Raw genomic sequence first — 26,860 nt, 5'->3', positions numbered from 1 at the left:
GCGTGTTGTGTAAGGTGTGCTCGGGCCTGCGCACAGCTCAGACACACCACTAGATGACAGCACTGTCTCACCAATTAGCTTGTGAAAAAAAATAGACCAGCAATATTCCAACTCCATATCGCAAGGATGTGGACTGTCCCTTCCTGTTTTAGTGCCGAGGGAGCCACCGTACCGACTCACACCGGAGCAGGAATACAGGCGCTCACAACGCGATTATGTCTGGATCCTCGCTGTGCTCGTCAAATACACGAAGCTGTGTTCTCCGCCGGGGGCTGTGCTGGCTTATATATTAGGGAATGCTGTTATGTTATTCTACGGGTAGCTGGTAACATAGCAGGCCTGTTTATTGCGCTGCCAACCCTTGTTCCTTTCCTGTGTCAATGATTGTCCTCTCATGGCGGAGACTAAAATCATATATCACATAGACGAGGAGGAGACTCCTTATCTGGTCAAGCTGTCCGTTTCTCCAGAGAAAGTCACCTTAGCGGATTTCAAAAATGTCCTCAACAATCGGCCGGTCAACAGCTACAAATTCTTCTTCAAATCGATGGACCAGGATTTTGGGTAAGTGGCCACCCGTCTGCGATTATTATTAGCCTGCTCGTCTGGCTCCCCTCGCTGTTTATCATCGTACAGCAGCAGCAGCAGCAGCAGTAGTAGTAGTGTATATTAAAATAGTAATAAGAAAAGAGCTTATCACCAGGTTGTGACGGGGTTAAAAAAACCCCATCACATTGTTCCATGTGTGCGGGACTGTATAGTGCCATGTCTCGCCTCCATGCTCCTGGCACCTGCTCATTATTCCAGGCTATCCTGTGCGCAGTGGAGGAGACACACGAGTGTTTGAAGTGATACCAGATCTGTCCAGAGCCCCTAATGACGCAGCCCTGCATGTATTAACACAGAGCCAGACCCCTGGCTCCCCCTTATTACTGTCATTGTACTAACACACACTAACGTCAGCGGGTACAATAACCATGTGGAATATAAATATTTATATATAACGTTATATATGAACGTGAGAGGTATATTCTCAGGTTTTCATATTGCCCTGCTTGTTTGGCTTGGTTTTGGTAAGCATGTGAAGTGAGGAGGTGATCATCAGAAAATGGCTTTTTGATAGATGGGTTAGGAAGTTCTTCACACACACACACACACACACACACACACACACACACACACACACACACACACACACACACACACACACACACACACACACAATGGGGCTGCAGGTGAATCCCTGAGGGACTGTGTCAGCCACAGAGCCAGTTGGATGTGAATATCAGATACAATCATGTAACCACCGTTTGCATTTAATTGCCCCAGAGGAGCAGATCTGTCAAAGCAACACTGCTCCCTCAATTATTAATGTCGTATCATATCCTGTGTCGTTACACTGATGCCCCGACAGACTCATTTTTGAATGCTGGTCTGTTGGTTAAATACTGGAGAAGACCTTAACTAGGCCCCCACACAGTCCAGTTTGCAGGTATTTAGATGTGTAATAGACAGCACTGTCATTAACAGTCCTCAGGAAAGAGAGAAATTCAATTATTACGCTTAAAATCTAGTTTCACCGTCATTTAAGGAACATGATATTACGTTATTGGACATCTTTTTTAGCCTAATGATCAAAGCGTGCTCTCATTTGAAATAATTTGCCCTTATTGTTTATTCATTTTTCCTTTTTCACTGTGAATTTAACCCCCGGACAGTCACAGGAACTGCCTCCTCCATCCACTGGACGCTAGACTTTTTAAATAATAGAAAAATATTTCCTCCCTCTTTCTCACCTTCCTTTCTCTCCCTCTGTGTGTAATCCTGCCCTGATTCTCAGGAGTTACACCGAGTCTACAAAGCTCTGCAGCTCTCTTGGTCAGCAGGATCTACTTGTATCGGGCCTCTGCTGGGAATGACATATTTGTGTCAGCGCCTGTTTCTCATTCCAGTCTGAACAGTCATACATGGGCGCACACACATTCATATCTAGCGCTGTAGTCGCTAAACACGACTGGAGGAAATGCAGAGGCAAGGCAGTGTCTTTAGAGCTGAACGTCACGCATTTCCACTGCAGCCTGACCTTGTGAGGGAAGCTGGCTCTTCCTGGTGGCAGGCTAGGCCTGGTGCGCTGCTTTGTCCCCAGCCCCGGCTTCCTGCCTCTGTTGCACTGCGGGCCAGGCTGCTCACTGGGCCTCAGGTGATCAACAAGCAGATTATGGAAACAAACAAAGCATGTTTGCTTTCTCCACATGGAGACGTGGCTCCATGTTGCTGAACACACCGCTACAGTGGGCCGACCGGCTCCCGCATGTGCAACAAGAAAGCATGTTAAAATTACATGCCGAAGTGGACACTGACAAACGACTGTTTTCCACATAGGGAAGATTATAAAGGAGTCTCCATCAGCATCCACGCCTTTGAGTTAAGGTTGAATATTCAGGCTCTGAGGGTGCCGTATGGTACTGGCACAGTATGGAAGCAAACCCAGTCAAAGGCACAGAGGATAGCAGCGCTTTGTGGTAGCCATGCTGGCTGTACTGCATACACACAGACAGTATGGCTGCTGGAGAATTAGCTGGGGAGGAATAAGACTGCTGAGCAGAGAGGGAAAACATCAAATCCCTTGCAGTTATAGACAGTGTTTGAAATGTAAATGAGCAGTCAGTGCAAGGTCCTCTGTAGTAGACCCCCTGCCATGCAGGAAAAACCAGCCATTTTCTTAAGGGATTGCTGAACTACATTTGTGCCGGCAAAATCGGGTCTTTAAGCGATGGCCGCACAAATTTGATAAATGGTTTGCCCCCAAAATGCCTCAGCTTACTGCAGCGAGCAAGTCACATCGGTTCTCCATGCAATCGCGCGGAATGGCGTGGCGTTCCCACTCACACAACAGAGCGCAGCACATTATACGATGAACGTTTCTTTGTGCACATTTCATACCTCGGTTGTTTTTCTTTTTCGGTAATATTCATTCATTCATCAATATTCATAAGACAGGAAATTAATTGAGGCAGGGTTGTTTTGAAGCAACCCACTTGGCTTTTTCGGAGACTTCAAGGTGATGATACGGCGTTTTGTCATCGCCACTGGTGGTGAGTGGGTTTGAGACCTCACTATAATGCAAGTCACAGAGGCACTCTGGAGCTGAGGACGCAGCCAAGCTGAAGGTCTGAAAGAAACAGACTTGTTTGTGCCTTTAGAGAAGAGGGGGGCTGGTAGGGGAATCGTTTTTTTCTGCTGAGGAAGTGATGCTGAGCCCCTGTAGGACAAAAATCTGCAGATTTTTTTTTTTTCTTTCTCGCACAAATTCACCTCCGCCTCACCTCGCTTGTTTTTGCTGTTTGAGGACGGATTTTGAAGGTTGTGCTGCATTTGTGCGTCGTAACATTAGCAACCCACTCTTAATGTAATGGTGAACACACAATATTTGTGAGGTAGCAACTTTATGAATGGAAAAACATCTGAAGGTTGTTATTAAGATGCTTTGAAAAATCATGGTTACAGCACCAAATGTGACATCAGCAGCATGAAACCTGTCACTAACAGCTTTCTTGATGGTTTAAGGTGAATTTAGCTGTTTACTGAGTCAGACTCCGTGTCACATTAAAGTCTATCTTTTTCGCAGTCTTATTTGACTACAAATATTTTGCTTCCCTGTTTATAGGATCATTAGCATCAGCCCACCGAAGTCCTTGGACGGCCGGTCGGCACTGGCTCGCTTCTTCCTGCCCTTGGTTTCTGGTGTGGGCTGTAACTAGCCGGCCCTCCTCTGTCTCTCAAAGCATAAACAAACACATCTAATCTTCCCCAGCTACACAAATATCCCCAGCAGTGGAATATTCAGCGATCACCAGGGCAAATCTTGTGTCTTTATCCTGTGAAATCTGTTAAGACCTATTTAAGCTGTCTGCTGTAAGATGTCAGATCTGTGACAGCAGCCCACACCACGACACATGCTACTCTAAACAAGGCATACGGTGTGTGTGTGTGTGTGTGTGTGTGTGTGTGTGTGTCTGTATTTAAGTGTTCAGGGTGGAACTAACACTCCTGATATCAGATGGAAGCTGAAAAGAATGCGGGCCGTGGATATTTTACCGCATGTTAAAGGCGTCATCTGTTATGATTGGACCGGTTTTCTTGGCGCTTCGTGGTTTCCGTTCCTCCAACAGACAGAGATATGTTAAAAGGATTTATTTTGTGCATGCCAGCTCTTTTCAGAAAACGGAAAAATACTGTAAAATTGTGGAAACAGGCGACCGCATTCCCGTCAAACGTAGGAAAGGGGAACCGCCGCTCGTATTTTATTTGTTTGGGGGGGCCACTCCCACATCCTCACAAGTCACCTTACAGCTGCTCGCGCGGCTCGAGAGGCAGAGAGGATGCAAACACTTCCTACCTAACAAGCAGCCGGCAGATTCGGCCCTCGCCTCCCTCCTTCCCTCGCCTCCCTCCCTCCCTCTTCCTCCCCGGGGTGGAACAGGCCGCAGCAGCAGACTCTGTGGTCGTCAGCTCCAGCCACAAGGCTGCGTTATCTCCGTCCACCACTCCCAGCAACGCGGCTCCCTCAGCAGCGGGGGCACACAAAAACACAGCCGGCTTGGCTAATCATTTCTGTGGCGGAGAAGTTCTGGCAAATGAGAAGCGGAAAAATAAAAGCTGTAAAGTCACTGTCAGAGACACCCCTGCGTAAAATCTTCTTAGGCTTTCCTGCTGCTCCAAAGTCGAGCCTCTCGCCTTTCATGTACCGTGTTCAAAGCCAAGAAGCTAATGTGAGATCTCTTCTAAGTCTCAGAAATGTGTGGTTGTACCAAGACTGGGAAAATCCTCTGCAAAAAAAAAAAAAAAAAAAAAAAAACCAACCACAAACAAACGTGCATGAAACCACGCAGGGACTCAATAGTGGAAAAAAAAAAGCGATAAATATATCATGGCGGTTTAACCCCAAGTGAGGATGTAAGGTGTTTGCACGCTAGTCTCCCGTGTCCTTTGACTGTTGCCCCGGTGGGGGGTTGATCTTCGTGTCATGAGCCTAGCAGGTGTGGCGACTGTTTGCAGCTGAACTGTGTCCCAGCAGGTCAAAGGGTAACTGGGAGGTATTTTCGTAGGGAGTTTACAGCCAAAGAGGAACACACTGCGGGAGGCTCACGCTGGATCACTCTATTAATAAACTCTCATGGGCCTTGGCACCCTGTTGTAACAGCTCTGACATAAACACAGGAAACATTCAGACAGACTCTATCTATCTGTCCATCTATGTGGCTATCTGACTATCTGGCTGTCAGGTGGTCATAGTGAAACATGCACACCTGCGCAGATTTACTATTAGAGCTATTCATTACTGATTTATGGCCCTATCCTTGCCAGGCTGAGCAGCCCTTATCACGCTGTTGTGCTTAGTGTTACTGGACAGACAGCCACGACGTTAATAAATCACTGATACAGACTCCGAGAGTGTCATCGCTGCTGTTCATTCAGTTTTACGCCGTGCTAGTGAGGGGCGCAAAGCCTGTTGAAAAGCCATGTGAAAAAATTGGACTCGCAAAAGAATCTCTCCGAGTGTGTGTGTGTGTGTGTGTGTGTGTGTGTGTGTGTGTGTGTGTGTGTGGACCAGGAGCGGATGAATGTGTCCACTCTGTAATCGTGTTGACTCTTGTGCCCTTCTCCCGGCCTGACTCTGAATCTGTCTGCCTGTTCCCCAGGGTTGTCAAAGAAGAGATTTCCGATGACAACGCCAAGCTGCCCTGCTTCAACGGGAGAGTAGTGTCCTGGGTAAGTGAGATGGATGGCGCAACCCGTGCCGGATGATGTAAATGTTGGCCATGCAACGCCTCCACAGAGCTTTTCCGACGCTCTCCACCTTGACCTCACTGTTCTGCTGTATTGTATAGGTGCGAGCGATTCCATTACATACTTAACTCGGTGACTGTTACGAAACTCTATCAGAGGTAACCGAGTTCGACGACTTAAAGAGGAAATATCCCGGCGTCTAGTGTAACCGATCTGATGGGTCGATTGCTCTACTGACCAATGCAGCTTTATAGTGATTTGTAATTATGGAAGATGAACAGTGCTGCGAGCCTAACTTTCCCTCAGGGACAATAAAGCATGTTAAATTAAATCAATCTGTCAAAAGTCAGAGGAGAATTTACATCTTAATCATTGCTCCGTCATACAGAACAGAAGACACGGGATGTAGCTCTGCCTTTAAACATCGACAGGCTGTACCTTTCTTTCACTTGGTGGCTCTTTGTCCTTTTTTAATGACAAGCCGGAAGATAACTATTGTACTTTATTGATTTCTGTGTGGAAATTCATTACTTTTGTTCCCAGCCTCCACAGGGAGGTCAGAGGTCAGAATCGGTGACACAGTTGTGGCAGTAGAGTTGTTAAGGACGGTTGCATTCAATATCACTTAAGCAGTGTCGGCCCTCACCACACCACACTGCAGCTCAGTGACCAGTTAGTCGCATTTATACAACTGTATGATTTATTTACATTCAATTTGTCAGAATTAATCTACACCAGACGCTTCAGAGGGTCTTTAAACCAGTGGCTGGCCAATGGTCATGGAGAGATTTCTCTCCATAGCACCAACATTTCAAAGGAAAAAAAAGGTTTTCTGTTTTTGACACTTGGATTAAATTTTGCACATTAAACGCCCAGTATATAACATTGTTTTTATAACACTTTATCAGTAAGCCTGTAATGTAATTAGCAGAAGTATGGCAGTTTGTGATTCTAGCTATGTTTTGGCTGCTGTGAATAATATGAACTTGAAAAGCGTTGCTATCAGCCGTATCCAGCACGGTACTAATTTGTGTTGGATTGAAATCAGTCAACATTTCTTTTAACTTCATTGACAACGAAAAATCTGAACAACAATAGCCCAAGGCATTTGTTATTTCTGACTGCTTGAAAGTTAAGGCAAGCATGAACTATTATTTCCTCAATCTAAGCTGGGGCGCTTCTGCATATTTTCTAACTTTAATTTACTTTTTACTCTGACATGTTTAAAGGGGCTCTGTGGGACCTCTGTGCTGCGCTTGAGGGCGGTAGATTTACGATGTTGCCGTACACTATTTCTAAACTAATAGTAGCTAATGTTGCTCTCGGTTAGCAGAGCGGAAAGACAGGGAACTGTCATGGAAAATCCAACCCGTCCTTCACAAAGAAATCCACAGTCCAGCAGCATTAAACAACTAATACAAATCATCCACAGGCTTGTGTAGGCAACCGAGAGTGAGATGGGGAATGTCTCCTTTTTGACATCAAATTACGATTGGCTCGCATATGGCAAATAAGAAAGTTATTAATACATGTAAATGTTACAGATTGTTTATTGGGGCCCATTTTAAAAGCAAACATAAAATGTAGTTTTTTATGTCATGAAATTTGATTGAAAAATTAAACTAAATGAACAAATTCTCATTTGCCCATGGCACTTCTGAAGTGCACAACTGCTGTTGCTATTGTCGCTGTTAACCTCTAATTTTGGATAAATCTTACCAGGGTAGAGAAATGCTACATCGTTTATGTGCTCGTGTGTATTAGATTTGTTTGGGTGAAAGTACACAAACTGAAGTATCTAGAGTCAGAAGAGCTGCAACAATTAATTATCAATTTTGTTTTGCCAATTTTTTTAACAAGAAATTTAAAAAATGATGCTTCTTAAACGTAAATATTTTCCAGTTTCTTTACTCCTCTATGACTGTAAACTGAAGATCTTTTGGTTGTGGACATCACCTTAAACATTAATTGACATTCATCACCATTTCCCTGGCATTTTACAGATCAAATAACTAATCAGTTAAACAAGAAAAGACCTGACAGGTTAATCGCCAATGAAAATAAATCTTCAGTTGTAGCCTTTGGATGCACTGACGTATTAGACGTACTGGAGCGGATACTGACCACATTAAGTGGATCAGCATTGACCACACGGGATCAATGGACATTAGTTTCTTCATCAGTGTCATCATAAAATGTAGTGTTTCCACTGAGGATTACATTCATTAAGAGACACCAGGCTGTTCATGCCTCCACAGCCAACGCTGGTCTTACATCACATTACGACAGCACACATTGTGGTAGATAGAATTTAAACTTGGGGGGGAAAAGAGAGCAGTGGTATCAGATCAGGAGTCAGTAAGAAGTGCAGAAGTCAGATTAATGCACCCCAGAGTACAGTATGGCGGTATTTTAACCTCTTCATTCTGTCAAACTCCGAAAAAAAGTGTTCTTATATCAGGCAGTTTTCCATAAAACTGGAGAATCAAAGACGAGAGCTCAGATGTCTGCTCGTTCTTAATGTGTTCAGCTCCCAGACAGAGAGCTAGTCAGCAGCTCGCAGACACAGAAGGTGATAGAAAATGTGAAAAAAACACATTCCGACTTCGAAAATGGAACACAAAGTGGCCCACGGGGCTCATATAAGAATCTAGTGACACAAGTGTGACACCTGTGAGTCCCACAGCTCGCATTCGAATAATCATAGTCCATACAGCTGTTAGTGTCCCCGCGGCTACCTGCTTTGACTTTCATTATTCTGGCTCAGATGAAAGGAGAGTAGTTGTATCTGCGGGTCATCATCATATATCATCCTTTGTGCTGACACTTAACTGAATAAGAAGCAGCGTGGTCTTTTAGGTTCCTCTGTTTCTTGCGGTGTTTCTCAAGTCGTTCACGTGACGCCACAAGTCATCTCCAGGCCTCTGTGCAGCATCTCATTTCACCAACCTTCCCTCATGTGTACTTGCACACAAGATGCGCCTGCCTCTGGTGCCGACGTCGATGTGTTTGTTTATCTCCCGAGTGTCGCAGAGAGTCTGTCGAGGTTGTTTTTGATCTTCTCTCGCCTCACAGTGGGGCCTGTATCATCCAACAAAACATTTATTATTGTTTGTGTTGCTCTCAGCTGAATATATCTGCTCCCTCTGAAGAATCTCTCACAATATTATCTGCTCTCTAATGAATCCCTCCGACTTCCGTCTCTCTTTCTCAGTTGGTCCTGGCAGAGAGTGCCCACTCGGATGGCGGATCTCAGTGCACAGAGAGCCACCCGGAGCTGCCCCCTCCTCTTGAGAGAACGGGAGGCATCGGAGACTCGCGGCCCCCCTCCTTCCAGTAAGTTGGCTGATCGCTGCGTGCCATACACGCACAGTTACACACATGTGCATTAGCCAGATGTATTCATGCACACAACCCTGAGCTCTGGGTGACCTTTTTATTTCACAGCATGCCATATGTGCTAATTAGAATGTGGAAAAGCTCATCTGAGAGATTGTCATCTCTGGCTTGTATGGGAGGACTAGGTGGTCTATACGCCTCTCTGTGAATTATGGCATGAAGTATGTGCTAAAGCTTCAGTGTGGGAGCATGCACGGGTGTGAGTATTTTTCCCACTAGAGTGTATGTTCCGTCCCGCCCACTCAACCGTGGAGTAAGGCGTTAGTCCGCTCATCTATGTAAACATGATGCGTACGCTGCCAGTGCTGCTGATTCTTGAAATAGCCTTGACAGCATACACATCTTCAGGCAAATACTGGCTCTCAGTGAGGCCCCATTGTATACGCTCACTAAGAGCATTCAGCCATACTCGCTTAATAAAGGCGTACGTGGTCCAAAAAAAAACAGTGGGGCCTGAAAGCTCGCAAATGGAGACTTTCCTGACAGCTTGATGACGGTTACCTGAGCCCTGTTTTTGATTTCAATCTGGCAGATTAGAGAATATGACTGCACTTGCTGAGGAGAAAGTCCCAAGCTAAATATAGCTAAAAAACGCTGGGGGCAGTGGGGGTTGTTGCCATTACCGTGCTGGAGCAATATGGCTGAGGCTCTATATTGAGAACATGCAATCTGTCATGTCTCTGTGTATCTCTTTATCCAGTGTTTGACATCTCGGCTCACATTTGCCCTCTATGGGCCGCTCCCCACTGCTTGGCTGTCAGCTGTCCTGATGATTTTATTGTTCCTGGCCAGCCCTCACTAGGACTATCGCCACCTTGTGGTGAATAACAGCAGTGTGCCGGCCCTCTTACCCCCCCCCTCCACTTTCCCTTTCTCTCTCCCTCTTTGAGTCAGACAGGCAGGCCTTTCTCTCAGAGAAACAGCGTGGTGAATTCCCTATAGCGAACCTCCTCTCTTTCTGAAATGAATCCAGTCTTCCAACCCTCTACCTCTGTCTGTAAATAGCTAGAATATTATTACCACTTCATTTCTCTTTGTGCTTTATTCATGCATTTCATGTGTTTGTTGGCGTGAATGGCTCTATTTGATGAGCACACAGAATAGGTGTTTTGGGCTGAGAATGGACACAACTGATGTGCCTCTGCCTGTTAATCCGGATTACCAGACATTAAAAGCACCCATCTCCATTTCCCAAGAGGGGGGGGGGGGCGGTGGCGATTGGCAGCAGAGAAGAGAGGGCGGGGGGTGGAGGGGGTTGAAAGGGGGTGGCATTTGTTCACAGCTGCAGCCTAGCGCCTTGGATAATCTCCCCCCAGATCAGCAGGTCTGCCGCCCGCCTGGTCAGCAGCCATCGACAGCCTGACAGGCAGGCATCCACCGCCACATCAATCATCACACTGCCTCCCAATCACTGCCAATAGTAACGCATCCAAACTATGCATCTTCAGTCATATTTGTATACACGCACTGACCTGTGCGGGTGAGTCCCAGCCCAGGTGCACCCATTAGTACTCCGGAGCAGAAGCGTGTAAGCATGCCTCATTGAGCACTTTATCCCGCTGAGTGAACACAGCAGACGCAGCATCCTGTCTGCTCTCGTGTTTTTAATTTGCATTGATCATACACACACTGCCGCTGAGGTGTGTCAGAGTGTTTTTTTTCTTGACCATGTCTGTGTTTTGTGCCTCTTTATGTCCTGTTTACGACAATAAATACAACACTGTTTGCACACGTGCACCGCCAGTGAGTGTGCATGAATGCATGAATGCGCCTGCATGCGAGTGTGATTATTCATGCAGGTGTAAAGTACATGTTGCACACATGCCTAAGTGTGTGTGACACGCTGACAGGGTTGAGTAAAGTTCTCACCGTCTTCAGGTTTCTTAGGTGCCCGGTGGCTGTGTAGGTCCCTTAACCCCGGTGCCTGAGGCCACAGTGTCTCCATCCCTCTGACAAAATAACAACCTGCCCTCCAGCCTCTCCAGAACCCCCCCAGACTCCTCCTAGACCCTGAGCACACAGGCCGGTGTATTGCTCAGCCCACACCTGATCTACCACTTCTCGCTTTTTTTTTTTTTTTTTTTTTTTTAATGCAATCTGTCATTCTCCTCTCTGTCTCTCTCCCAATCACGCTCCAGGCACCATCTGGGCTTTCAATAGGTCTCATTAATGCCAGTATTGTCCAGAATGGCTCCCTCTCAGGGTATCTGGTCATTAATGACACTTAGTGAAAAACACATCACATACCGCAGAACAATGAAACTGCTATTTTGGCCGGAGGGATTGAATTTGAAACAGAGTCACAATACGAGTTGCATATTCCCCTAAGGCTGAATGGCAGGCAAACAGATATTATAACAGACAGGAGTATATTGTAGCTGGGGATTATGTTCAGGAGTGTCGGTCGCAGGCTGCCTGGCGAATTCATTTGAAAGACTTTTCTGTGAGAGAGACCGAGAGCGCGCGCATGTGTGTGTGTTTTGTGCATCATTATGAATATGACTGAAGATTTCCAATGTGTGTATTGCAGTGCCAATGCGGTGAGCATTCGAGATGGCCTGGACACCGAAACGGGTACGGAGTCTCTCCTGAGCCACCGCAGAGAGCGAGAGAGAGAGCGGGCGCGGAGGAGAGCTCGAGAAACTGAGCGTGAGTATTATCAGCCGGGAACAGATGGATCCCATAAATGCAATTATCCTGTCATTTCCAAGTTATTACATTTCAGTTCCTCTCACTCGACTCCTAACTGTCTTACTCTACACAAGTCATTCATCCCCCCCCACCACTCCCCTCCCCACAAAAAAAAAAATTTGGACAGACAGCAGACATGTATGAAAAAAAAAAGGCCCTCAGGGTTCATGTGGTGTGAGTTGAACTTTAAACACATGCATATCTGAATTCTCAGAAGGGTGAAGAAGGAAGGAAAGAGGAAAGAAGTGAATAAGTTCACAGTGTGTCAAAGTTTTTCTGGAATTCACTGTCTTGCCCAATAATTGTCCTCCTTCTGTTTCCTGTGTGCGGCTCAGGTTTATGGTCAGAGGCTGTTTTCCACTCGGCAGTCACACTCCAGTCTTGTACCATGATTATACCCTGTCAGAATATCAGAGGAAAGTCTTTTGCTGCTATTGTTGACTTTTAAATGCAACCATCTACAGTTGAAAATGGATGAGAAATAGTTAGGATCTGGATTTTTAAAAGCCCCCTGATTGCCGTTATCAAGTGCAAACGCATCTGCTCCGCAGTTTTGGTATTTGACTGCAGTGTTTTCCATTCAAATCACTTTGGCAGAAGGACTGCTTTCTCCTGGCTCCTTCAGAAGAGCTGCCCTCCTTCACAGGCTCAGTGTTTTTTGTTTTTTTTAATATGAGTAGCCTGCCAGCCAGCATCACATGTCTGCCCTGTCCACAGCAGAGAACAGGGGCTACTGGTGCTGCAGGAAAAAGGTGTGCTCGCTTATCAGAACCATCGTACCTGTGATATTTTAAGATATCCGCTTCATTCTATTCCTGCCTTTGCCACGCAGACATTGTGGCACAATGAGTTTTTTTTTTTTTTCATGGCAGGAAGTATTAAACCAGTAGCTGCTAATGATCACTGTCTACATTTTCCTCCATCTTTCCTCCCCTCGCCTGGCGCTTTGCATCCTGCACTCCAGACTCATTAAGCAATTAGCATCGCATTGCACAGCATTACATTGAGGTTGAAGAAAGATCTGTAACTCTCTCATACGCGGGGAAACAGATTTATCTTTACCCTAGCAGAATAACTGCATAATCATATCCATTGATTGCATCACTCTCGTGTATCCGTTAATGGTGTTAGAGCTGCACTCATTAGTCGACTTATTCATTATTCAGTTGACAGAAAAATAAACCAACTTTCCTGAAAATTGATTAATTGTTAAAGGAATATTTTTAGGCAAAATTGCTGCTTTCAGACTCTCAAATGTGGAGATTTCCTCCTTTTCTATGTATATTGTATCATGTTAAGCTAGTTATTTGAATTTTGGATTGACATTTTTCAGTATGTTTCGGATATTCTTTAGACTAAATGATTAGAGCTGGACTGATATATATTGTTTGGCCATCACAGATATAATGGTATCTGCTATGTGTTGACTGAAAGACATATTTTCATATTTTTCACTGACATTTGTTAAATTGTTCACCTTAAAATATCCTGCCTTCGTCACAAATCTTCATCACGAGTGTTCAATAACCATGTTTGAGCATTTTAGGGATCATTTAAAAAATGTATAAAGTCAAAACTGTGAAAATCGACTGATATATAAACTTTAGTTTGTAATTCCCTAATGTCGGTTTTGGCATGAGCTCAAGAATCGGCATATCAGTCCGATGCAATAAACAACGCACTGATTCATCTTGAAAACGGGCAGCAGATTAATCGATAATGAAAATTACAGTTAGATGCAGACCTGGAGTTTTTATGTCTTCGCTCAAGGCATCATTTTTGCACTCAGGTTCAATGTAGCTTAAGTCAAGAAGGAAAGATACTTTCAAAAAGTCTTTATCATGAAGGCTGAATCATTTAAAAAGCCAAACAACACAATGCCGCCTCACTTATATAGTCCATACGGCTACATGTATTTCACCTCCAGTCTATGAATCCAAAAAGCGTCACTTTGGTTAAGTTTCTGTATTTTCTCCCCTTCTGTCTGTTATTTGGCGCCCGATGAAGACTTAATGATCAAAACATGTTGGCTTTTTAAAAAAGATATTTAAGCTTTTTAATGTTTCCTTCCTCATTTGATATATCTTCATGCAGACAGAATCATCATCGTCATCATCATATCATACAGAAAACAGAAATGGTGACTTACTATTTCTCTCTCTCTCTCTCTCTCTCACACACACACACACACACACACACACACACACACACAAACACATTATGTCTGTTTCCTCACCTGCTACTTTATTAGCTGTAATTAAGTGAATCCATCAGGGAAATTGAGTGTTATGCAGAGCAGTTTCATGGCTCGTAAATCTAGCAAACAAGACCCCATATAATGCAGTTCAGTTTGGCTGTGTTGGCTCAGTACTTGCTGTCACAGACACGTGGCCTGGATGTACAGGCATATATAAAAAAAAAGGTGCAAGTGGCTCCACCTTTTCACCTCACAGCCTGCAGCAGCAGAATTCCCCTGTCACCTTATACGCTCGCTTCAAGTGATTTTGTCTCAGTGTGAATGCTAGATGTTTTACAGCGATCAGTTAAAGTGGTAAAAGTATCCCTTCATACTTTCTGTCGGTGCTGTTGTGAGAATGAATGGATGATTAATGCAGCATTTGAACCCTTTTAGGAGGGTGAACACGTGTTCAAGAGTTACATGATATTGTATAGTCGGTTATTGTATTGTGGCAGTGTGGGAGCATTTAATAAATGCAATAAAGAAAAAAGCATTTCCATTACATTAAGCAGCAAGGATGTTCAGCGCTGCTGGGATTTAAGGCTGAGGTCAGAGAAGACCTGGCTAAGCCAAAGCACTTATGCTTGTATTAGAGTATTAAAACCAAAGCATGAAAACAGCTGGTGAAAGTAGAAAACGCACCAAAAACACACTTTTTGTCACGCGACGCTGCTAAAGGCGGTCAGGCTTTCAATCACCTGATGGTGTTTTCACCTGAGGCAGGGATGGGAGAGGACAGAACATCATCTCAAATCCCACATTATCTCTGTTTGGGAGAATAGCGTCACCTGATTGGTCGGACGCAGATTAGCAGTCATTCTATAGTAGTGTGCAACGGGAGGACGGGAGGGAGGAAGGGCGGAGGAATACTTTCTCCTGACTCTCAGCTCAGTTTATCTGTGCGTTGGAGGAAGGCACACTGACGGCTGTGGTGAGAGGGATTTGTGTGTTATTGTGTTAGGATGTTTGACATTTGAACATGTAACATGATTTGATGTGGATTCATTTTGGGGTTAGTTTAATGCAGGTATTTCTTTAAAACAGGTCCAATGTTGTTAAGCAAAGGTGGTTAAAGTAGGAGGTTTTCTTGTTGTGTAGTGAGCTTTTACTGGTTGATGTAGTTTATGTAATGTAAAGAAATTACCAATTTGAACATTGTTACATTTTGACTTTATCTGATTAGTACATTATTTATTATTTATTAATAGTTGATAACAAAAAAAATCACACAGCCAGCCTATCCTTTAAACATGAGAACTTTTGAATGGGTCATTGTGTCCAAAGTTTCACATGTCTAGTCAGAAAGTGATTCACTCACTTCTTGTTTTCTTCCTGCCCACTCCTCAGACTGTTTCTATTCTTACTGCCTTTTTTTTCACTGCCTCTATTGTAGATAAGCTGTGAAGCCTGTCAGCAGCCAGCCGTTGGGCAGAGACCGTCTGAGGCTCAGGTTTTTTAAGAGAGCAGCTAGCACAGACGGCGCAGAGCACAAAGGCACAGATTTCAGTCTGACTCGGTGAACCTGCACACTCGTTGTTTTTGTTTTGCTTTCTCTGGTGCGGCAGTCCTCTGAGCGTGGGAGGAGATATGTTTGAGTGAGTCCTGACAGTGGATGTCCCTCTGCTGATTGAGTGCTTATGCACAGCTCAGCTTACATAAAGCAACGCCTGGGCGGAGTTTGCAATGGGAACAACCACATTGCTGGAATGTTTTGCTTGCTCGCGCCGCATACGCTGGCTGCCACGCCCTCTTCGCCTTAGGAGACCTTTCCAGCCAATCCGCTGTTATCCAGAGACAGCTCCGCCCCACTGGCAATGTACGTATGGAGATGGACAAGGGTGGGTCGTACACTGCTGGGAATTGGATGAGTGAATTTATGTCATGTATTCAACTCTGATTGTTTCTCCTTTTTGACATTTATGTGTTGCACCATTGCCTTGAATGGCTGAAACCAAAGTTCCAATTTTCAGTTCATGTTTCTCACAGTGCTGAAGTCATCCAGAGGTGCGAGAGAACAAAGATCCTCTGTTGTTTGTCGTCACTGCTGCTCAGATAATTATGATCTTTTTCTGATTCCGCCACTCTCACTACCGCTGACTTACCTCCCCTCCCGGGTGCTCCCTCTTGTTCTGATGCGACCTCACGGCGAGCAGCGTGACCTCCCTGTCTGACTCACTGCTGCTCTTCCTCTCTTTCTCTCTCCAGTCCCTCGCATCAACGGTCACTCGAAATCAGAGCGCACTGCGAGGGACTCAGCCATGGGTTACGACAGCGCCTCGGTAATGAGCAGCGAGCTGGAGTCCAGCTCATTTGTGGACAGTGAGGAAGATGAGGATGCCAGCAGGTAACATACTACCTATCATCAAAAGCATTTTTTGCTCCATGAAAACACTTTTTTTCCCCCTAAACAACTTGACACAGAGCACAGTAATATCTCTTCAGTGAATGCCATTTGTGTGAAGCACATCATTTGATTGTCTGTCATGAGAGTCTGCCCGGGTGTTCTTTCCCAATAGGTCAGATGATCTTTGAGACTTTTTTTGCATGACAATGTACATTTTTGCATTGGCTATGGTTGCAACTCACTGTTAATAATCAATTATTTTTTTGTTGCTTAATCATAAAATGTCCAAAGTTAGTGAAAAAAAAATTCACAATTTCCCAAAGCCCAAGTTGATGGATTCAGCTTGCTTGTTTTTCCAGTCCAAATGTCCAAAAGTCAAAGATATTCAAATAACAAAGATATAAAACACACCAAAAGGAGAAATCCCGTAGGATTTGCGAAGCTAGAATTAGTTAGTGTTTTGCAATTTTTGTTCAATAAATGACATCAATTATTAAAACAGTTAATTGATTGTTTCAGCTCTGACTGTTGCTAATCCACCCGCAATTCACACTGCAGCTACATTTAATTAAAATCAACCACAGAAGTGAATAAGTCATACGATGTTAAATAGCAATTAGCAGCACAGTATATTTACTGTAACTATGTACTACTAGACTACTATTACGCGTGTTAAACGTTGTGGAACGGTGTGTAGATAGTCTTGACTCTAGATAGAGTCAGGATGGATGAGAGTCCTGCAGTCAGCCTGTGAAGCCACACCAGCATGCTTACAAAGTGACAGATGACTTGTGTTTTACCGCGTTTCCTTTTATTTTGTCGTCCTAATATATAAACCCTTCTTGTTCTAATATCCTGTCTTTGTCTTCAGTTCCTTGTCATCATCCCCTCTCTTTCTTGTCTGTGTTTCAGGCTCAGTAGCTCCACAGAACAGAGTTCCTCTTCGCAGCTGATGCGCCGACACAAGCGCCGCCGACGGAGGCACAAAGTGGCCAAAATAGATCGGGTGAGCGCCTCTAAGACACATCACCGCCCCTGCTGGAATCCAAATCGACGCGCCGTGTGTGAAACCAGATGAGAGCGCTGATTGATATAGATTTTATGCCACTCTGACTATTTCTGATGTGCTTTACTTATTGTGTCCTCTTCCTGCCTTTCTAGTCGTCATCCTTCAGTAGTATCACAGACTCCACCATGAGCCTCAACATCATCACGGTCACGCTCAACATGGGTAAACATGAGGCTTCAAAGATACGATTTGATTTATGAATATGTATATAACGTTTTTCAGAGCTGACACTGTGCTTGTTCTCATTTCTTTTCATCCTCCACAGAGAAGTACAACTTTTTGGGTATCAGTATTGTCGGTCAGAGCAACGACAGGGGAGACGGCGGCATTTACATCGGCTCCATCATGAAAGGAGGAGCTGTTGCTGCCGATGGAAGAATAGAGCCTGGAGACATGCTCCTTCAGGTACACCTGCAGATCCTTCTGTTTTTTTCACCGCTGTAATGAAGACACCTCTGCTGCTGCTCTTTTGTAAATGCTGAAAGCTGAACGGGTCTTACAAAGAAACAACTGTATTTCCATTTGAAGTTTCGTGGCCTGTTAATAACCTCAATGATGCATTCGCTTCCATTACGAGGCTCTTTGATACAAGTCGTAATTCTGCCTCTCCTTTTCCTTCCTGTTCTTTCCTCCCTTTTCATCTCTGTGCAGCTACGCCCTCCAACAAAACACACGATGCCTGATTACAATTTGTTGTTGTTGCCCCAACATTCATATTATCGGTTTTTATATTGTTTACCGTGTTCCCCATAGAAAGCAGCTTAGGATTTGCAGGCATCTGAAGGCATGTGAGGCACAGCAGAGACGAGAAGTGCATAAACACACAACTGAGCCCTTCTGCAGAGCCTCTAAATAACATTTTTGTCATGAAAACATAGTGTAATGGTGTCGTGTCATTTGATTTAACAAGGTAATTATGTTTGCTGTTGTCCGCCAACCAGGTGAATGACGTCAACTTTGAGAACATGAGCAACGATGACGCTGTGAGGATCCTCAGAGAGATCGTTTCCAAAACTGGGTGAGAACAGCTTGTCTCAGAGCAGCGGCTGAGCATTAGGATTGTTTAACTCTCTGCAGCAGACGATTATCACATAGAGAGCATAACTTAGTGTACGTGTGGTGGTAATATTACACTCGAGACTTACATGTAAATTAGACGGGGCGCTTGTTGGGTATTTAGAGGATTAAAAGAGTTAGGAGAGCCCATTGAGGAAATCATAACTGTAAAATACAAGCATATCCCTTGAGTTTATCCATTTTTGCCAAAGCAGTGTGTTCGCTGCTACGGTAGATTTGTTGACTTTTCAGATCCCTTTTGTGGCTTTTTTCTAAAAGAGGACAAGTGACTCTCTAAGCTGACATCAGCTTTTCCCGTTGCTGTTACACCAGTTCAGAACAAGCTCTTACAGTAAATGTAGTAATGTACTTGCTAATACTAAATATGCATTAACCTGGGGTGTCATTTTAACCACTTTAACATCAAAAGCTCTGTGCACAAATGAGATTTTTTTTTATAAATGCTTAAAATAGGTGTTTGACTTTTTCCACATTACCAGGAGATGAGTTTGCCTTTCTGCTTTTTTTCCTGTGTGTGTCACACTTGTCATCGCAAATAAGTAAACATCAGATGAGGCTATATCAGGCGGATGTTAAAAGGTGTTTCAAGAAGTCTGAATTTTCTTTCTTTCTGGAGCTGACAACAGCAGTTGTTAAGGAGTCAGACATCTCGCTTGTGATTTGTGGTACATTCCACCCAAAAACACTGACTTGATCAATGAATTGATTGAAGTAAAGCGGTCAGTGATGTGGAGTGGAGCGTAATCTGTTCATTCCTGATGTTTTATTATATGTCTTAACCAAATTTTGCTCATTTGTCTTTAAATATATAATGTGCAACATTTCCGCAATAAAACATCTAAGAAGTCCTTAGTCCTATATTTATCAGAAATGTTTCCAATTCTGTTCAAACATAGATAATTCTTTCATTTTACTAACATTATGATGTGTTTCATTCGGTCGCTCGTTGTTATAAGTTCCCAGAGAGAGTCATAGAATGAGGTCTGCACATGTGACTGAACATAACATGAATAAAACGCTGCATAAAACGTACATAGATTTTCATCAGAAATGGTGGCTGTTGAACACTGAAGACAACAGCTCCCATGATCCGACATTAATTGCATCTTTTGTTTAGACCTAGAGACCCTGAGCATCTGAGATTACATACCGTGAATTTAAAAGTTTTTTTTTTAAATCAAAACTGATCTCCTGTTTGCTTCCTCTGCAGTCCTATTAGTCTTACTGTTGCCAAATGTTGGGACCCGTCTCCACGAAGCTATTTCACCATCCCACGTGGTAAGACAAGCCCCAGTACTGTACTGCAATCACATACTGTACATACTTATCTGAATTTACTTATTGAATCGAGGGTCTAAGGACAGAGGCTGTTGTTCACTGTACAGTTTGAAAATCCCACTGAGGCAATGTGATTGTGATTTTGGCCTGTATAAATGCATATTTTACTAAATTATGCTTATTTTTACTTTATTTTACATAAGAAGCAGTGTAGCTCATGTCTCCGACGAGGTTTGAGCCAGACAGTGTTTAAACTGCATGTTTTATCAGAGTTGCCTTATGTTATTTGTTGCATTTGTTCAGCTGAACCAGTGAGACCTATCGACCCTGCAGCCTGGATTTCACACACCACCGCCTTGACAGGCCCTTACCCACACTATGGTAAAGACAACCAACCAACATCTCCATCACACACTAGAAACATCAACTCTGTTTTAATTATGACAACTTCACAACACTTCAACAATTGAGAAGTTCCACTCACAAACTCCTCTCCCGCCCCAGAGTTTGATGACCTGCCTCTATCGGCGAGTAAAACAGACATGGCAACCATCGTCAAGGTGATGCAGTTGCCAGACTCTGGCCTGGAAATTCGAGACAGGATGTGGTTGAAGATCACCATCGCCAACGCTGTCATAGGTGTGAAAAGCTGAGCCCTGTGGGCACACACAAAACTAAAAGCAAACACTTGTTTCCTCCAATTGAAGATTCAGAATTTTTTTTAAGTGATTTACTGTAAGTAATGCATGTACTTACTGTATACTTGTGGTTTTATGCAACAACATCGTGGTTGTGTCTGTGAGGATAATTGCCCCAGTAACTTTACACACCAAGAAATGAAGAATAAAGAAAGTGATGTTTATTGACCGTTAAATTATTTTTTTTTAACTGTGCAGAAATTGATTAAATCTATAATCATATACCAGCTTTTCTCAAATCCATTGTGTAATCTATTAGAAACTGTTTTTTGTTTTAAAATAAGATTTATTGCAAGTTATTAATACTAGTTCCTTTTTTTGTGGCCTAGCCATAAAATCTAATTCTGAGCCCTAAAAATAAACATGCATGCAGCAGTTTTGACATTAATTTCACTGTCTTTAAAGTTCTTGGAACATCGTGCTGCCTGTCTACATGTAGCCACTGTGGTTGTTGCAGCTTGCATGTTGACAGAATTTTTAGCATCTGCTCAACACATTAGAGAAACAGACCTCATGTCTGTTTGTGTGTGTTTTTCGCTGTGTCAGGTGCTGACGTGGTCGACTGGCTTTACTCCAGAGTAGAAGGATTCAAGGACCGGCGGGATGCGAGAAAGTACGCCAGCAGTCTGCTGAAACACGGCTACCTGAGACACACCGTCAACAAGATCACCTTCTCCGAGCAGTGCTACTATACCTTCGGGGACCTCTGTCAAAGTACGGCCGCTTCCCTCAGCGTGTCAATAATGCCTTTCCACACGTATGGCTTTTTTTATTCATGAATAGAAGGATTGTGCTAAGTCACTCCCTCTCTGCTTCTGTTTTCTCTCCAATAAGACATGGCATCACTCAATTTAAACGAGGGATCCAGCGGCGGAGGCTCTGAGCAGGACACTCTGGCACCGCTTCCACCCACCAGCAACCCCTGGCCCCTGGGCGGGCAGCCATACCCCTATCCTCCCTTTCCCTCCGCACCCCCCAGCTTCCCGCCAGGCTACTCAGACCCGTGCCACAGTTTCCACAGTGGGAGTGCGGGCAGCCAGCACAGCGAGGGTGAGCAATGAGAAGCAGGGGCGAGGCGGGCCTTTGAGTTCTCCATCAGCTCTTCATTAATTAATGTGTAATAATTTGACTCAACATGCAACATGGCATTCTCCCTAATCTCAGTATTCGTGACATATGACATCACTATTAGCACGTATCTGACTCATGCTAATGTTAGCTCTTTTTTTTCGGCTCACTGGGCAGGAAACTGACATTGGATTGCTTCTTGATTAATTAATGTGTATCTCTGAAACACGTCCTGTATTGTCAAGGTCAATCATGAGCATCTTGAGTCACACAGCGGACAGCTCTGCAGTACTGGGTGTGTACATGACAAAAACAATCGGATCAACCATGTGATTACAAATCGCCAGCTTGTAATGATCAGCGCCGAGTCCATCCCTCCTCATCAGTTTCTCGAATGATCTTTTTGTTCGCATTTTGAATCAGTGCTTTGTGTTGCCGCTGCATGTTTTTTTCTTTTTGATATCTGCATTGAGGGAGAATGGCGCACCGGGGTGGGTTTTCCACAGCACATAAGTGGGTGGCTGTGAAAGTGTGCTTGTCATACACTTTTTAAAACCAGACAGTCCAGACAGATAATGGTAAGTTACTTGTTACCATCTATCAGTCTAATTTCCATTGTTTTGAGTGACTCATCCAGACATCGTCATGTCTTGCTTTCAGCCGGTTGTCACTCTTTCAGTTGGCTTAACTGCAACCCCCTGAAATGTGGAAGGACAGAGTTGACAAAGATAAGACTAGTCATGTGATGTGCTTTTCAGTAAGTCAAATGGTAATGGTGATTATATGTCCGCCTGCTTGTTTGAATGAGTGCATGTGTGCATTTTTGAAGGGGGCAGTTTCTCCATAACTTGAAGATTTGTTAAGTTGGATGTCCATGAGAAGACAAAAAAAACAAAAAAAAACAGCCTTGGGTGTAATATAAGCAATGACGTTACGGGGCCAGATGCACAGTTAGGTTAGTGTGGGAAGGGTCGGGCTGGGAGGTGTGTGTAATTCTGTTGTTCCCTCTGTTTCTGCTGGGCAACGTTAGACTGAAGGAGGAGGTAGTCCCAGGACACTGGGGGAACCGGTAAGCCTGCTAACCCCCTCTCCTCCTCTGCTGCTCTCTCTCTCTCTCTCTCTCTCTCCCTCTCTTTCATCCTCCTCTCATCTTCCTGCTATCTTCCTCTCCTCTCTCTCTCATGCTCAACATTCTCCACCTATCATATTGTGGCTTTAAGGTTTTTTTTTTTGTTTTATTTTCCCCTCCGCCCGTCCCATGCATCTTTTCTCTGTTCCATGTGTATCCCATGTGTGACTCTCCTGACAGTCCATTCTCCCTCTCTGCACCTCTGGGCATGCATTCGTACTGTGCTGGGAGGTGCATGATGCAGGATGATCACCCTGGGGCGTGTGCTATCATTCTCACTGATAGGGGGCGATCATGCACCACTTTACCCAGTACTGTTGGGCTCATCGTGGAAGGGGGAGGCCTGGAATGTGTGATTTTGCAACCTTGTGGTACCCCTGTGTCAGTATGCAACGCCAGCACTGAGACATTAAGCTCCTTTTAAAATAACATTGGGTAATACTTTCTAACAACCGTCATTAATAAATGGTAAATCTATAGTTAATTTAACTGACATCTATAATGCTTGGTAAGTGTTAATAAAAACTGTATTGTTCATCTATAAAGATTGTCTAGATGGACATTATAAATCAGATAATTTGATAAAAAAAAATAAGATAACATGTCAATAACATTGCACGAAACCCACAGAAATGTTGCAGTTATGTCAGAAAATTAAACGGCTAAAATCAAAATATAGTTATGTAGAATAGCTACGATTACAATAATGTGATAACAGAATACAGGTTCAATTAAAAACATTAATAATGATGTAAGAGTATTGATTTTATTAGGTGCTATAGGAGTCAGGTGCACTAAAAATGACCTGCAGTCTTTACGAGTTGGAACCTAACTTGTGGAAAAAGGTAATTCACACAATAATATATATAACTATCAACAAAGCTTAATTTAAATATGATTAACTATTTATTAATGATGGTTATTATAAAGTGTTACCAAACATTGACGATATAATAACTTAAATAAATGTGCTTCTCTGTGTTGTCCACTTAGTGCTGTGTAGCAGTGTCCCTCTGATGCAGGTGTATCATGTTTACGTTGAGAACATGTGAATGTTTCAGTGTCCGTATGAATATCAGATGACGGCCGTGGTGTTAGTTGCTGCTGGTAGAACTTGGGGAAGAAACCTTTGAGATAATCATGTTTGCCCTTGACTGCTGACTTTTGCTAGATTGCCCTAAGACAATATCTCGTCACACCTTAAACAAAGTGCAGTAATGTGTACAACAGCATTAATGCGTTCGTGCTGTGAGACGTATAGTGTCTGGTGCACTTGATGACTGCTTCATTAAGCTTTACAATATATTTTGTTTAATGTGTGACCCCCTGATATTTATCACAAGCTAATAAGGTGATCTATAGCCGCTGTGGCTGATGAGCTAATAACTGTTGCTGCCTTCAAATGGAACTTGTGAGCTTGTGGTTACAACGTGGAAAGTTGTGGACATGACGCAGTGTGTTTGGTGTTCAAGTGGTTAAGTCAAGAGCTTCTAGGCAACGGCTTCTAGAAGCCACCTCGGCTAACAGTCTAGCAAGCTAGCAATGGGGAAACATGATGCTGGAGATGCAAAAGCATAAAATAGATAAGGGCATTGGGAAAATCCATATTTTCCTCAGACATATTGTAAAAGGAACAACTATAAAGTAATATATTAACTCACCATCCACAGAAAAATGAACTTCTGTGGCCATTAAAAAAAAAAAAAAACCTTATCTTACATGTGAACTTGGGAGTTTTCAGAAAATTTCCACTTATGAGGTCATGCGTAAAGACTGACAACAACATTGACCCCATTTGAAGGCAGCATGTTTATTTAGTAAGTGTACTCGTAGGAGGCCAAACTAAAATGTCAGAGTTTGTCTTCCTCGACAGGAAGCCGAAGCAGTGGATCCAACCCCAGTGCAGGCAAAGGGAGACGTTCCTCCCCACAGGAGAAGGGTCAGAGGTCAACATGCAGCGAATCAGAGCCCCGCGTCCGTGGAGGGAAGCGCGGTGATAGGTCCGCCAGCCAAATGAGCCACCACAGCCACGCCATCTCAAGTCACAGTCACGCCCGATCAAGCCTCAGTCACAGTCAATCACACAGGAGCCACACTGTCTCACAGAACAGCCACCCATCCTTCACTTACAGCCACGCCCCCTTCACCCAGCCAGGGCCAGGCTCGTGTGCCCACAGTGAGCGGAGCCATGCCTCCTCCTACGGCCCCCCAGGCTTACCTCCCCCTTATTGTCTGGCCCGACTGGCCCCTAAGACCTCGTACAGCAGCAGCACGCCCCCCGGAGCCCCTCCTGGGAGAGAGTTAGCAGCCGTTCCTCCTGAGCTCACCGCCAGTCGCCAGTCCTTCCAGCATGCTATGGGCAATCCCTGTGAGTTCTTTGTTGACATCATGTAACAGGACAGTGCCTTTTAAAACTCATGGAGCACAAAACAGTTGTTTTCCCCCAAACTCTGTCACCTCCTTCTCCCTTTCCTCGCGATCCTTTGCCTCTGACTGTCTCCAAGTTCAGAATGTAGACCCTGACTGGCCCTCCACCTACCCCCTGCTATCTGTCTATCCTTCTGATGTCTAAGCAAAGGAATACAGACAGCAAGCGCACAACAGGAGGGAGTCCTCTCACAAACACAAGCAAGGGTCCTCTGTGGCTGAAAACCCTCTTCTGTATTGACGTGACGTGTACAGTTTGTGAAATGTGAGTGGTATTCAGTGTGGTGATTTTTTGAAAGCTGCCACGCAGACATTCCTCGGGAGTGTGTACTCTACCTAGGATATTTTTTGTTCTGCAAGACCTTTAAGCTGGCTGGGCCCTGGATCTCAATCCCCCAGACCCAGACCGAAAACTACAGCCCGCACTTACCCGCACCCGAACATTTCTCTGGGTCTAGTACTTGGAATCGATCTCCTGACTCGTATCTATGCGTACAGATACAATTTAGCAAGTGACGCCAAACTTCTTGTCCCGTTTCCTTTCTACTGTGGCATTGCCACCAGCTTGTTTAAGCTCTTACCTGCCAACTACTAAACGCTAACCTTGACCAGTTCACGATTTGTGGATTACTTCTATTTCATAAGGGAGGCCCCGTAGCCAGTCGTTAGTTTAACTAGGCTGCATATTGCATGACTGTCTCAACTGCTTTAAAGAAAAGAAATTTTATTAATACATTTTGTTTAAAGTATTACCATTACTGGGAGGAGGCATTACCTCTTGCCAATGTTCTAAAGGAAGAATCCGTACACTGGATGATTTTTTTGTGCTGTTATTTATGTGATCATGTTGCATTGATGGTGTCATACTTGGCTGACTGACAGACAATCAGACATCATCATTTGTGAATCAGTGGCCTGTTGCCACTGTCCAACTGTGCTTTGTCGAATGTATCATTATTCCTGTTAGTGATTAAGAAACCCTGACATTCATAACACGTTGGTTAGGTAAGAAAACCAACTTACAAACAGGATTGCAAACAGTGGACACACAGCCACAGCTGTGAAAGCGAGCTCAAAGTGGTGACACGAGATGAACCAGGATGCATCAGAGCGTCACGGTCATTTACGAACTTCCTTCCTGAGCTTTGATAAAAAGTCAGTGCGATAAAAGCCAAAGCCTCGCAAACGTGTGGTGGTTATTTCTCAGCAATGCAGACACTGTCAATGATGTAAAAACTCCTTTATGAATATCATCTGGCACTTCTCATTTTACGTCTACCAAGTGACTTCAAGGGGAATCCTGGCCTTCAGATTCTGATCTCCTTGCAAAACAATGGCAAACCCCTGTTGTATCTACCTAAAGTTTAGTTACAGGAGGGAAATCACACACCAACACCAGTTTTATGAGCACTTTTCCATTTTGTCTCTCCCTCCCCTTTAGTATGAAACACTGTTTGCAATCAAAGCTTTCTCTTTAATTTTGTTTCTTTACAAAAGAAGAATAAATTGTACATAGAAATTTATTATATATGAATAAAAAATATATATGTTAAAAACTGTCTGATTTTCCAAGATCATCTCTTACGTGTTATTATAGTCTCTTGAATGTCTCTTTTGTAGCCACTAGATGGAGACTTTTAATCTGAACTTG

The 26,860-nt window shown here is 43.9% G+C and overlaps 1 protein-coding gene across 1 annotated transcript; it reads left to right on the top strand.

Moving 5' to 3' along the window:
• dvl1a (dishevelled segment polarity protein 1a) lies at nt 1–26,768 on the top strand. The gene is made up of 15 exons (XM_037102945.1): nt 1–564; nt 5,703–5,772; nt 9,005–9,126; nt 11,720–11,838; nt 16,325–16,463; nt 17,376–17,469; nt 17,625–17,694; nt 17,798–17,937; nt 18,474–18,550; nt 19,820–19,887; nt 20,191–20,268; nt 20,392–20,526; nt 21,132–21,299; nt 21,420–21,635; nt 24,656–26,768. The coding sequence occupies exons 1-15, from the start codon at nt 395–397 to the stop codon at nt 25,174–25,176; spliced, it is 2,187 nt and encodes a 728-aa protein (XP_036958840.1). The 5' UTR covers nt 1–394; the 3' UTR covers nt 25,177–26,768.
• Nucleotides 26,769–26,860: the final 92 nt, after the last annotated feature.

This window comes from Acanthopagrus latus, chromosome 7 (genome assembly GCF_904848185.1).
Source record: "Acanthopagrus latus isolate v.2019 chromosome 7, fAcaLat1.1, whole genome shotgun sequence".
NCBI lineage: Eukaryota > Metazoa > Chordata > Actinopteri > Spariformes > Sparidae > Acanthopagrus > Acanthopagrus latus.
The sequence above is the reverse complement of the archived record's forward strand: the minus strand, read 5'-3'. Positions and strand labels throughout refer to the sequence as shown.

Coding starts and splice junctions, on each gene's coding strand:
- dvl1a (XM_037102945.1), top strand. CDS start 395: ATGGCGGAGACTAAAATCATATATCACATAGACGAGGAGGAGACTCCT. Junction 21,300..21,419: donor CTTCGGGGACCTCTGTCAAA/GTACGGCCGCTT, acceptor CTCTCCAATAAG/ACATGGCATCACTCAATTTA. Junction 21,636..24,655: donor GGGCAGCCAGCACAGCGAGG/GTGAGCAATGAG, acceptor CTTCCTCGACAG/GAAGCCGAAGCAGTGGATCC.